The sequence below is a fragment of the Peromyscus leucopus genome, chromosome 11, assembly GCF_004664715.2.
Source record: "Peromyscus leucopus breed LL Stock chromosome 11, UCI_PerLeu_2.1, whole genome shotgun sequence".
NCBI classification, from domain to species: domain Eukaryota; kingdom Metazoa; phylum Chordata; class Mammalia; order Rodentia; family Cricetidae; genus Peromyscus; species Peromyscus leucopus.
This window is the reverse complement of record NC_051072.1, coordinates 48427680-48440498: the sequence shown is the minus strand read 5'-3', so window position 1 is coordinate 48440498 and position 12819 is coordinate 48427680. Positions and strand designations below refer to the sequence as shown.

The window sequence follows — 12819 nt, the reverse complement described above, 5'->3', positions numbered from 1 at the left end:
CCACTCAGACCCAAGTAAACACACAGAGACTTATATTACTTATAAACTGTATGGCTGTGGCAGGTTTCTTGCTATCTACTTCTTATATCTTAAATTAACCCATTTCTGTTAATCTATAAGTTGCCATGTGGCTTACCTGTACTTTTACATCTTGCTTCTCATGGTGGTGGCAGCCAGCAGCATCTCCTGACTCAGCCTCCCCTTCCCAGAATTCTCTCTCTTTATCCCGCCTCTACTATACTTCCTGCCTGGCTACTGGCCAATCAGTGTTTTACTTGTCAATCAGAGCAGCTCATTCACAGGGTACAGAGGACATCCCCAGCACCACACCCTGTGTTGTCTCTTAGAAGCTGTGTTGTTCTCTTTGCATCTCTCTTGTCTGTCTTTCTAGTCTCCCTCTGTCCCCCTGATGTTCCTTACCTCCTGCCTGACCCAGTTGCCCCTTGTTGCTCAAATCCTAAAAGGTCTTATATAAAACCTGGAGCCAGATATTAGGGTAAATGCTGAAAGATCAGAGAGACAAAGGAACAAGCCACTGCCACATCTTACCTCTAGGACTCTTCAGCCTGAAAAACCTCTAGTTCCTGTCTCCTCATGCCTTATATACCTTTCTCTTTCTAGCCATCACTTCCTTCTTAGTGCTGGGATTAAAGGTGTGTGACTCCCAAGTATTGGGATTAAAGGTGTGTGCCACCACTACCTGGCTCTGCTTCTGTCCTAGACTGAGTCAATCTCATGTAATCCAGGGTGGCTTTGAACTCACAGAGATCCAGATGGATCTCTGCCTTCCAAGTGCTAAGGTTAAAGGTGTGTGCCACCACTGCCTGGCCTCTGTTTAATCTAGTAGCTTGTTCTGTTCTCTGATTTTCAGGCAGATTTTATTAGGGTACACAGTGTATCACCACAGCCTCTGATGTTCTCTCCCCATCATGGCCTTACAGTTCCATGTGTACCTTAATTAGAGTCTTGTGGTGAGGTTTGATGGCAAGCACTCAGTCTTCTCCCTGGTTCATTCACCTCTGGAGGAAAAGGTTATGAGATCAGCTCTGTTGAGCTGGAGATGGAGCCCATGGTAGAGCTTGCCTTACATGTACAAAGCTCTGGGTTTCATCTCCACTACCATAAAAACAATATGGTAGATGCTATTCCTTTCCTAAGTTTTGACTAGGTAAACTAAATTAACTAAGCTCCCTGTGTGCCTAGCATATTAGCCATCAAGTAAGTATTATTAAATTAATGAATAGTCAATATCTAGTAAGTAGCTTTGCAAAATATGACTTGAGCTTTTAGAGGGAATATTAGCTTTCATGACTATTGGCTATTATGGATTTGGCATAGCTTAATTGGTTATTTTGCAAGTTAAATTTAATTACTAATATATCCAGTTAACTTCCAACCAGATATTAGACATTAACATTAATTTTAATTCCCTTTAGTACCCAATACATTTACTTGGACTGAGGTTATTCATTCTGGCAAATACTGAACTTTTTTTAAGTGCTGGGAATTGCTCTTGGTGAAACTAGGATGCCTTGTATGTGGGCATATGATACAGCACCAGTTACTTGAAAAGCTGAGGTGGTAGGATTCGTCATTTAAGACCAGCCTGGCCAACATGAGACCACGTCTGATGCAGTAACAACAAAGGGAAGGCTGAACTAAAGACAGTAGGCAGTGGAGATGATCAGTGGGAGAGGACAGCGCAGAGGGACAGCAAGAGCATCACTGGTTTGTTGGCCCAGCCTAGCCTCAAAGCCCCAAGTTCCAGGGTCTCCAGGGAATAGTGCAGGCAGTGACAAAGACACCCGTGGTGACCTTTGGCACATAGACATGGGCATATGCGTACCCACGCATACACATGCACTCTATCATCTCAGACACAAAATGGAAAATAGCCTACAGCGGGTGGTTAGAAAGCTTATATTGGCTCACAGTTCTGGAGGTTCAGAGCTGATGATTTTGTCTAGTGTGCTGAGCTTGAATCGGGCATAATATCGAAAGAGGCAATGAGCTTGATTTGTGTGCTTTGTGTATGTGCATGTGTGTTTTGTTTATGTGTTCATACTTGGCCTCTCAGGAAGCCACTAGGATTCAGTGGGAGCTTCATCTTGATGACCTTATCCTAAATACCTTCCAAAGACCCCAGCTGTAAGCACAGTAGGTTAAGTTCCCATTCCTAGTAGCTCACAGGAGGGACTGCATTTCCAAACCATGGCATGAGAGAACATCCTAGGAAAAGCAACAGCAAAGGCCTTTGCATAAAAATGTGTGTGGAATATTCAAGGACAAGCAAGGAGGCCAGTGGCCAGAGTGAGAAGAAGCATAAGGAGATAGGAATGAGCAGGAGCCAAGGGTCAGGCCATACATAGGCCATTGTGAGGTTGAGAGCATTTCCCTTTAGCTGAGAGTCCAGTGGAGAATAGTGAGGCAGAGGTGGAGCATGACCTGACCTCCAGGAGGAGCCTCTGACTGCATGGTGAAACTATACTGCAGATTTCACCACAGTGGGCTAACCATGTGGAATCCACTGTATTTTGCAAGTGAAATCGCCAAGATTCGTCAGTAGATTATACATGGTGTAAGAAGAGCTAAGGATAACTCTCAAGGGTTTCCCCAAGCAACTGGAGGAGTCCTGTGGGAGTCAAGAGATGAAAGGGTGCCATCAGAGTATTCAGTGAAGGGGAAGGCCAAGAGTTAGCTTTGGTGTAGACAAATTTCTAAGCAGTCTTATTAAATAAAATAGGAGCCAAATATAGAGATGAAAGCCTTAGAGATCAGGGAATGGCCACCAGCTAACCTTACCTCACCACGCCGCAGCTTCCAAAGTGTGCTACTTCCTGTCTAACTGTGCCTTTATTGCCTTGCTATTCTGCCCTCTCATTGGCTCTTAGCCCAGCTACCTCATTTCCTTGTCACTGCCTGTCTGTACAGACTTCCAGGTCTCTATGGTTGGTACGTGGATTAAAGGTGTGTGTCACTCACTACATGTGGTTCTGTTCCCTAGTGTGGCCTTGAACACACAGAGACCCTGCCTGCCAAGTGATTGGATTAAGGGCGCATGCTACCACTGCCTGACTTTTGTGTTACTTAAAATGGCTTGCTATTTCCTCTGATCTCCAGGCAAACTATTTATTAACATACAAATAAAATATCACCACATTTCAGCACAAATAAAGTATCACCACACTTTGGAGATGTGAAATGTGCAATGCCCATTAGGGTTATATAAAAAGAGTCCAGGGCTAGAGCTGGAGGTGGAGGAGGTGGTGTAGGCATGGAACTGAAAGCCACTCAGTTGGATGAGGTGTTCCAGGAAGTGCACTCACACACAGTCAGGAGAACTCAGATGCCCCAGTGATTGAAAGAGGAACAGCAGAGGACTGAGCTGGAGCTGTCTGAGGAGGAAACCAGGAGTGAGGCCCGAAGGTCAGATGAAGCAGGTGTTTCCTAGAGACCCATCAGTAGCTCAGATGCTGGAAACAGGACAAGTAAGATGAAGGTCGCAACACAGTCATTGAATGTACCAACGTGGAGGTCACTGGTGATGCTAAAACAGCTGTTTCGGTGGGATGGAAAAGATAAAAGCTTGGGGGAGAGGATGTAAGCATGAAAGAACACTTACCCGTGCTTGTAAAGAACTCTTCCAATGAAAGTTGTTTTCTAGACTTTTGAAGCTTAGTAAAATCATATTTAATACAGATTTTTATGAGTTTACAGTTATTGTTACTTATTTCAGTTGTGCTCTGTGTGTACTATTCTTTGATATAAAATTGACTTCTTCGTTTTGTTTTGCTTTTTTTAAAACTTAAAAATGAAGCAGATGTTCAGAAAAGCAGCCCATTTGAAGGAGTCAGAGTTGGGATATGGAGTATGTGACCAGAAATAGACATTTCAGTAGTTTTGTTTTTCCTTTTTAAGTGCTGAGGAATAAATCAGAACCATTGAACTCTTATTAGAAATGTTTCTTTTTTCTTTTTAAAAGACTTATTTTTTGTTTTATGGGTATGGGTGTTTTGTCTGCATATATATGCGTGTACCATGTGTTTAACTGGTATCCAGAGAGGCCAGAAAAGGATGTTGGATTTTCTGGAGCTGGAGTTACAGATGACTGTAAACTACCATGGGAGTGATGGGAATTGAACCCGGGTCATCTGCAAGAACCATGACTGCTTTTAACCACTGAGCCAGGTCTTCTGGAAGAGCAGCCAGTGCTCTTAACTGCTGAGCCATCTCTCCAGGCCTTACTTACTTAATTTTATACTGATTTTCTTATGTATTTTTGGTAGTGTTGGATTGTGCTTAGGATCTCAGGAATACTATGTAGGCACACACTTTTGAACTACACCTCAAGTCTGAAGTTTTATATTAAATATTAAAATAACAGGCAATTTATAAAACAAAATAGGACAAAAGGGAGGAAATAATTAAGACCGCCTACCTCAGTTCTCAGAGATAACCAATGCTAATTATTTTTTATTTTTAACTTTGGGAATCTTTTCCAAGATTTACTGTAGGATAACTGAAAAATAAAAGGCATATATTTAAGGTACATAGGTGTTTCTTATATACATTATGTGTTGGGACATGGTCCAAGAATGGAGTCATGTGAGGAGAATTCTGAGTGCTTGTGATTTCTTTAAAACATGGAATTGTTTTTGGAATGTGTTTTTGTGTTCCTCCTAGGTGTAGCAGATAGGACTGAGTTTACTTCAGATTACTCATTATTGCTTGCTGTTGTTACTCAATTAAATGCTTAAATTATCCTTTATTTGCCTCTTTAGAGAGGTTCTCAGCCTTCCTAATGTTTCAGTCCTTTAATACAGTTCCTCATGTTGTGACCCCCTCAATCATAAAATTATTTTTGTTGCTACTTCATAACTGTAGTTTTGCTACTGTTACAAATCGTAATGTAAATATCTGTGTTTTCTGATGATCCTAGGTGACCCCTATGAAGGGGTCATTTGACCCCCAGTGGTCTTGACCAACAAGTTGAGAACTGCTGTTCTATAGAAAAACATGTTTTGCCACATGCGGCTTGTTTTTGTGATTGTCTACAGCTTGAACACAAGAGAACTTTACTTAGGTGACCTCCCTTAACTCCCCAAGTATAAATTGTCGGATGCTCTGAATAAAGCTGGCTATTGCATGAGATTGTAGTCGGCTTCATTTATTGACTCCATTCTCCCAGGTCCCACCACCTCTAGAGTAGTGACCAGTATGAAATGACAATTATCATAATCAAGTTAATATACCCAGAAATCCTTACAAGGTCAAATCGCATAAAACGGACTGGATTCCCAACAAAATTATAAAGCTGTCATAATATATGTAACTCTCAAAATCCTCTGGAATAAAAGCAGTTTTCTCTAAGCCCACCTTCTTCCTCACATCCGCAATGGATGGGAGATGGTGTGAGCAAGCATGGCCACAACTATACAGAAGCCCTGCAAAGACTAAAGAGCATCTCTGCAAAGAGTTGTCTGCATCCTGTGCTAAAGTCGACTCGTGCTTCATCATGGGTGGGATGGACTCATCCTTAAACTGGCCATTTCTTACCTCCATCAAATGCTCCTTCCTTGTGGCTTTTACATAGATCAGTGTTCTTTTCTCTGCCCCTTCCTGTTGACCTTGGCAATGGAGGATTCTCAGTATGAACTTGAGTGAGGCTCTAGTCTTTAGACAGGAGGACCATACGAGGATTGCCAAGGATTGCTTGTCATAGCTCAATGTGGGCGTGCAGGCTTTCAAACAGTTACCAGCCTGACAGGTTAAGAGTATTATTGTGTATGTGATAGTAAAGGATTTGGTTCATCAGCAGGTCTTGTTATGTAACCCAGCTGGACTAGAACCTCTTGACCCTCCTGTCTCAGTCTCTTAAGTACTGGGGACACCATGCTTGTCTAGAGTGAAATGTATTGGAAAATTGGGCTTTGAGACCTCCAGTAATCTTCAGCTGCATCCTTCACTTCTGAATGACAGGAGAGAAGGGCACTACCCACTGCCAATGAACAATCAAGCATTTGGACTGAGGGTGTCTCTCCTTCACAGCATTAATCACTTTCATGTCCTCTTCATCCAGGAGCCAACTGAGCATATGAAGCCTGATGAGGCTGGGCAGTCGGGACACACACTGACTCAGAGCCTTGACAGTGGTGGCCTGAACTTGGATGGATTCTGGAAGATGCCTGGAAATGTTGAATACTTTTAAGTTTGGCAGGTTGTCCAGGGCTTGAAAGAAATGTCTGTACCCTTCCTCTGTAATCTTGTGATTCAGTGAAAGATCTAAGTTCTCAAGTTTCTGGAAACCTCCGCTGGTTGCTCCCTTGGCTGGAAAGAGAGCAAACCAAAATATTTATGAAGACAAAATACCAAGGACATGAGTAGAGCTTACAAGGTTATCTTAACTAACTTCATACCCACCAATGAAGGCAGAGATTGCTCAGCATTTTCCCCCCAAGACCAGGTCCTACTTACATAGCCCTAGCTGGCCTGGAACTCACTTATATAGATGAGGCTGGCCTAGAACTCACTTATGTAGATGAGGCTGGCCTAGAACTCACTTATGTAGATGAGGCTGGCCTAGAACTCACTTACGTAGAGGAGGCTGGCCTAGAACTCACTTACGTAGAGGAGGCTGGCCTAGAACTCACTTATGTAGAGGAGGCTGGCCTAGAACTCACTTATGTAGAGGAGGCTGGCCTAGAACTCACTTATGTAGAGGAGGCTGGCCTAGAACTCACTTATGTAGATGAGGCTGGCCTAGAACTCACATCTTCCTACCTCTGCCTTCTGACATTCGGGTTAAAGGCACGCGCTACAACGCTTGGCTTTAAACATTTTTTTAGAGATCACTCTTTGAACCCTCAAGAGCTGCTTGGTTGGTAGGGAACCACCTGGCCAAACCACAAGCAGTTTGGAGGAAGCAGAAGCCAGGAAGTCCAGGACAGAATTTTGGCTCTCTGGGCAATGTGGACTTCTCTTCTGGTCACACAGGAAGACATGCCAAGGCAGGGCACAGCTGTGGAACAGATGACATTATAGGGGACTGAGAAATGGTGGCAACAGCATCTCCCTTTTTGCAGAGAACGGAAGGTGGCAGTCCTAAAGCATGTCCTCTCACTGTGCCTGCTCTCCAGCTTGCCCAGATGACTTCCTGGTTACTTGGAGCTCTGGAGGAAATGCAGGCTAGGGTAAGGTCTCAACCGGAGTCCGTGACTGGAAGCGGGCACCAAGCACTGGTTTGGCTTCAGTGTGAATTCTCAGAACGGGTCCCTATTCTGTTCTGTTCATTCACTTTTAAAGACGGACTCTTACTATGTAGCTCTGGCTGGCATGGAACTCACTGTGCAGACCAGGCTGGCCTTGCACGTACACAGAGATCTGCCTGCCTCTGCCTCCTGAGTGCTGAGGTTACAGGTATGTGCCACCATACCTGGAATTAGCACTTTAAATAGCATTTATAAAGTAACAGTGCTGAGCAGTCCCAAGATGAAACCCAGCGTCTCTAACACACCATGAAGCCCACCCCAGCAGGGCCTTTCCTTCCCTCTCCTGTCTCTCTAGAACTCCTGCCTCTCACTCCAGACACTATGTGCTGATTTTTAAAAGTTCTTCAAATGGACCTGGTTCTAGGACACATGAGGTTTTACTATTCAGAACGTCAATGCCTCCTCTCCCTGCTTGGCTCCACCATCGTATAGAAGGTCTTAGCGGTAACCTCACCCCCACAGCCCTTCCCTGGCCCCAAATCAGGTTGAGTTCTGCTGCATGTGGAAGGAAACAGCGAGAATTTGGCAGAATGCATTGCCTAAGAATGCCCCAAAGCTGACGAAAAGCTGTCAAGCCTCAGATCCCATCAGTTCTCCAGTCTCCAGGTAGAATAATCACCCCAGTCATGCTGAACTCAGCTGCGGTTTTAGTTGGCTTGGTGGCCATACACTAGTCCCCTATTTCCAAATGCAGTCACTTTGGGGTTAGGACTTCAACATACGGACTTTGGGAAGACAAAATGAAGTGTATGTCCGCTGCCACAAAGCAAAGCTTCTAGCTCCAGCTGCTCCGGATGCCGAAGCAGGAGGATTAGGAGTTCTAGGCCAGCCTGGGCTACATAGTGAGACTCTGTTAGAAAAAAAGAAAGTAAATCTTAAAAGCTACTGAGTTGGGGAAAAAGACACCTCACCTTTAAGGACATCATATCATGAAAACACTGAGAATGGACACTAAACAAAAGAAATGATACAGGCCAGAAACCTAAGTAACTACAAAAAGAATGCACTGGGAAAGTATTTCAAAGATGAAGGCAAAAGCCATTTTCATATCATTAAAATGGGAGAGAAGTCATAACTAGCTGACCCAGAGTAGAAGAAATGCTAACAGAGCCCTTCAGCAGAAGGAAAAGGACCCTGCTGAATGGAAACATGGGAGACTCAGGAGCAACAGCAGCCATGAATCAATACAGCAGGCACAGAGACAGGAACACCAGCACTCGGGACACAGAGGTGGAAGGTTACTGCAAGTCTGTTACCAGTCTGGGCAACATAGGAGACCCTATCTCAAAAAACACCAACATTAAAAAATAAAATAAGCAAATCTAGTTTGCGAATACTAAGCCCAGAACTGTTTAAAATACTAATTGAAGAGTTAAAATGCCTTAGAATCCAAAATCAATGACATGCAAGAGGTAGAGGGTGAATGTAGGGTGTAATTTAAGTATTTTTACTCTGTGTGTGTGTGTGTGTGTGTGTGTGTGTGTGTGTGTGCCCACCCACATGCACAGCATGTACATGAAGGTACAAGAACAATTCTGGACAGTCAATTCTTGTCTTTCATGTTGTGGGATCAAACTTCAGTCTTCAGGCTTGGCAGTAAGCCCTTTACTTGCTAAGCCGAGTTGACAACCCAGATAAATAGAACTTAAATATTCCAGGAACACCTACGTGACTCATAAAGTGGTAAAAGTGTGCATTCGTATATTAATTTATATTATCCCAATTGCAAATTTTATTATCCAAGATAACACTGAAAGAGGAAAAACGTAGAGCTGGAGCTATGCATGGCCACAATAAGCCTTGAAATCTGAAACAGGAGGATGGCCATGGATCCAAAGCCAATTTGAATTACATTGTGAGTTTGAAACCAGTCTGGGCTATAGAGTAGACCCTACCTAACCACCCCCTGAAGAAAAAGAGAATGTGTAATTAAGAAGCTAATAAATGTAGGAAGCAAAAAAGAAGAGAAAAAAAATCCACATATCCCATGGAAGAAATAAAGAAACCAATACCAAATAACAATACACAGAGGGCTGACACACCCCTGTCATCTCTGCTCTGGGGAGGCTGGTGCAAGAGTTCAGGGCCATTGAGGGCCACATAGCAAGGTAAAGTCCAGGCTGGACTATTAATCAACAGTCACTGTCTCAAAAAACAAGTAAAAATTCAACTGTAGTTACAAATATGTTCAATGTAAATAAAAGATGAATGGATTGTATTTTTGTTTTAAAATTTCTGTATGTGTGGGATGTGTGTGTGTGTGTGATCCACATGTATGTGTGATCCACATATATGTGTGGGTGTGGGTGTGATCCATGTGTATGTGTGTGGGTGTATGTGGGATGTGTGTGTGATCCACGTGTATGTGTGGGTGTGTGTGGAGCCCAGAAGTGAGTGATGGATGTCCTCTCAGTTGCACCTTACTTTTTGAGACCAGTTTTCAGTGCACCTTACTTTTTGAGACCAGTTTTCAGTGAACCTGGAGCTCAAGGATTCCAATGGATTGCCTGGCTACTAACTTCTATGGCTTCTCCTGTCCTCAGCTCCTTAGCGCCCCCTCCTGGGAGCTTGCTGCATCTCACACTGAGCACTTCCCACATGGACTGGAGATACTTTACAGACTTAGCCATCTTTGCAACCTCAGAGTTGTACCATTTATTATTTGGGTAATGGTGGGGTTTTTGATTGTTTTGAGGCAGGGTCTCCTGTCGCACATGCTGGCCCTGGGCTCACTATGTGGGCAGGGAGCATGACCTGGGTGATGATGGTCCTCTTGCCTCTGCCTCTTGAGTGTTGGCATTACAGATGTGTACCATTATAACCGCTATGCCTGTTTGTGAGCTGTGCTAGGGATCAAGCCCAAGGCTTCGTCATGCTAGGCAAGCGCTTCCCCAACAGAACTCCTTCCTAGATTGAACTTGTAAATCTACCTATGTAACTGTAGAAGAGACTCACGTTAAAATCAGGGACGTAGATTTAAAAGCAGGAAAAAGTCATGGAAAGAACCCTGGATGCCTATATTATTAATATACAAGGAGCAAGAGTAAGGCAGGAAGTGACGTCACAGGTGAGGAACCCTGTTCTACCAGAAAGATCTCGCAGCTCCGCATGTGCTCTGCACCTAGCTTCAAGATATGAAGGCAAACTAGAGCCATAAGGAAGGTAGACAAGGGGCAGAGATCGATTGATTCATTATTTACTTAGGGATGGGACCTAGGCTTCTGGCATTGGTGATGGTCTGTGTTCTAATCGTGGTTTAAATGTACTCAGCAAAATTCCCAAGACCATGAACTGGAGAATCTTGTTCGGCTTTATCTGCAGACGTCCACACCTTCCTATACATATTGTAAACACTTAAAGAACAAAAAGAGTATCCTGCCAGGCTGCTGAAACACCAAGTGTCCTACAGACCTGCCTGGGCTGTGGTGAAGTGTAGAACACTGGCCTAGCATACATGAATGAAGCCCAGCAAAGATGGCTTCTATAGCTCCCAAAGAGGCAATTGGCCTGCCCAGTCTGACCAGGATGAACAGAAATCTGCAGAAGGGCATGAGAGGAAGCAGCGGGGGAGTGGAAATGAGGAGGTAGGTTGAACAGTCTGTAGGTCAGATGTTTGTATAGACATTTGCAGCAGACAGCTCCAATGATGCCATGAAGAGGTAGGTTGAACAGTCTGTAGGTCAGATGTTTGTATAGACATTTGCAGCAGACAGCTCCAATGAAGCCACTGTTTCCACACAGGGGGAAACCCTTTCCCTGAGGGGAACTCACCGATTTCCATCACACTGTCGTCATCCAAGGTCTCCTTAAAGGCAAGAACTCGGAGACACCGAAGCTGCAGACATTGCCGGACAATCAGTTTGGCCACGTGGTGAATCCCGTCCCCAGTGGGAAGGAGCAGTTCCTCCAGGTTCCTGAGAGAACCCAGAGCCTGGGCTGTGGGAGACACCACAAAGCCATCCTCAGTAGTAGTCCCGGCATGAGCGAGCAGCTGATGACCTAGACCTTCTGCAGTCTAGGAGGCCCCACCTAGCAGGGGCCCTCCTCGTCACTGTCCTCTCCAAGGAAAGGAGAAGGGGTCAGCACCCAGCTGCTCCCTGCTGCTCTCTGCAGCTGGATCCTCCATCCTCCCCGACCTGACTCTTCACACAGGTCCAGGCTGTCTGTCCATTTCCACTTCCGTTCCCACAGCCAGGCTTCCTCTGGCCACAGGTCACTCTACTGATCCACAAAGCCCTCACCCCACACCCTTCTTTACCATCCCACCTCCTGCCATCACCCCAGTGATGCCACGCTGAGGAGACCCACACTGAGCACTAAAGCATGGTTCACCACTGGGGCAGCCTTCCTCCCCAAGCTCACTGGTGCTTAGAGGACACTGTACACCACGTGATCACTAAGTCTACTTCCGAGGCCCCACAGAAACTATTTTGAAAACTTTCTGGCGTGGACCAATGTTCCAGATTTATCTTCGGCTTCCCTGTGTCAGTCCTCGAATGAACCATGTCTCTGCAGACTGATTGTTTTGGGAAAGGGTATTTAGAAATCAAGTCCAGGGATTTGCGCAGTTGACACAGTGACACAGCACTTGCTTAGCGTGGTTGAGACCCTGGGTTCCATCTCCATGCCCCTGACATGTACATATGCACACAGTCACAAACACACTCAATAACTGGCCTTGGTTTCCTCCATTGTTTCTATAAACACAAAGCAAGAACGGTAGCCAGCAGCTCTGCCGATCCCCCTGTGGAGACACCTGTGAAGACCTGTTCTTGTCACATCTGCTCACACCAGCAAAGCTGGATATAGAATTTCAATGTCAGTGTGTACTGACACTAGTTATGGTAGTGTGCATAGGACGGAAGTTTCATTTAGTTGGGTTAAATGATTCATTTGGGGCTTTTAAAAGACAGTCTCACTCTATAGCTCAGGCTAGCCTGGAACTCATAATGCCCTTGCCTCACCCTCCCAGGACTGGAATCATGGGCATGTACCACCACTGCCAGGTTCTAAGTGATCTTTCTCAAATGGCGTACTTAAGATGTCTACCCACTGAAAGAAATTATCCCAGCTCAGGTACAGAAAACAAAACTTTAAAACAGAAAAGAAATGAGCAGCTGAGCACTGGTGTCTATTACTAGTAAAGTGCGTTCTGGTCTCATGTGACTGTCCCGAGAGATCCCTGTGTATAGAAACCTAGATTTCTATATATGGGCATAGATTTATGTATGTTTATGGCTAACAAACCCAGTCTGCACCAATATTTCCAATTCGTGGTTCTTTCTTTCTTCCAGACATTTAAAAACAACTGAAACTACATCTGTATGTATTTATTGTGTGTGTGTTGACATGTGTGTGTCCTGGCGTGGGTTCAGGGGTTTAGAGGCAGAGGACAGCTTGCACAAGGGGGCTCTCTCGTTCCATCATGTGGGTCCCAGGGATGGAACTCAGGTTGTCAACCTTGGCGCCAGGCTTCTGACTTGCTGAGCTACCTCCCAAGCCTTTTTCCTGAAAAGTCTGTCCTTTCGGCAGACCTCGGTGAGGAAAATCC

The 12819-nt window shown here is 44.7% G+C and overlaps 1 protein-coding gene across 3 annotated transcripts in view; it reads right to left on the bottom strand.

Moving 5' to 3' along the window:
- Positions 1 to 5146: 5146 nt before the first annotated feature.
- LOC114694682 (baculoviral IAP repeat-containing protein 1b-like) overlaps positions 5147 to 12819 on the bottom strand; it is a 43261-nt gene continuing 35588 nt past the window's right edge. For all 3 annotated transcript variants that reach the window (XM_028871728.2, XM_028871727.2, XM_037209475.1), the window contains exons 14-15: positions 11040 to 11204; positions 5147 to 6327 (exon numbers count right to left, since the gene is read on the bottom strand). In XM_028871728.2, the coding sequence (XP_028727561.1) occupies positions 5963 to 6327; positions 11040 to 11204 (530 nt within the window). In that variant the 3' untranslated portion in view covers positions 5147 to 5962. The remainder of the gene's footprint in view (positions 6328 to 11039; positions 11205 to 12819) is intronic.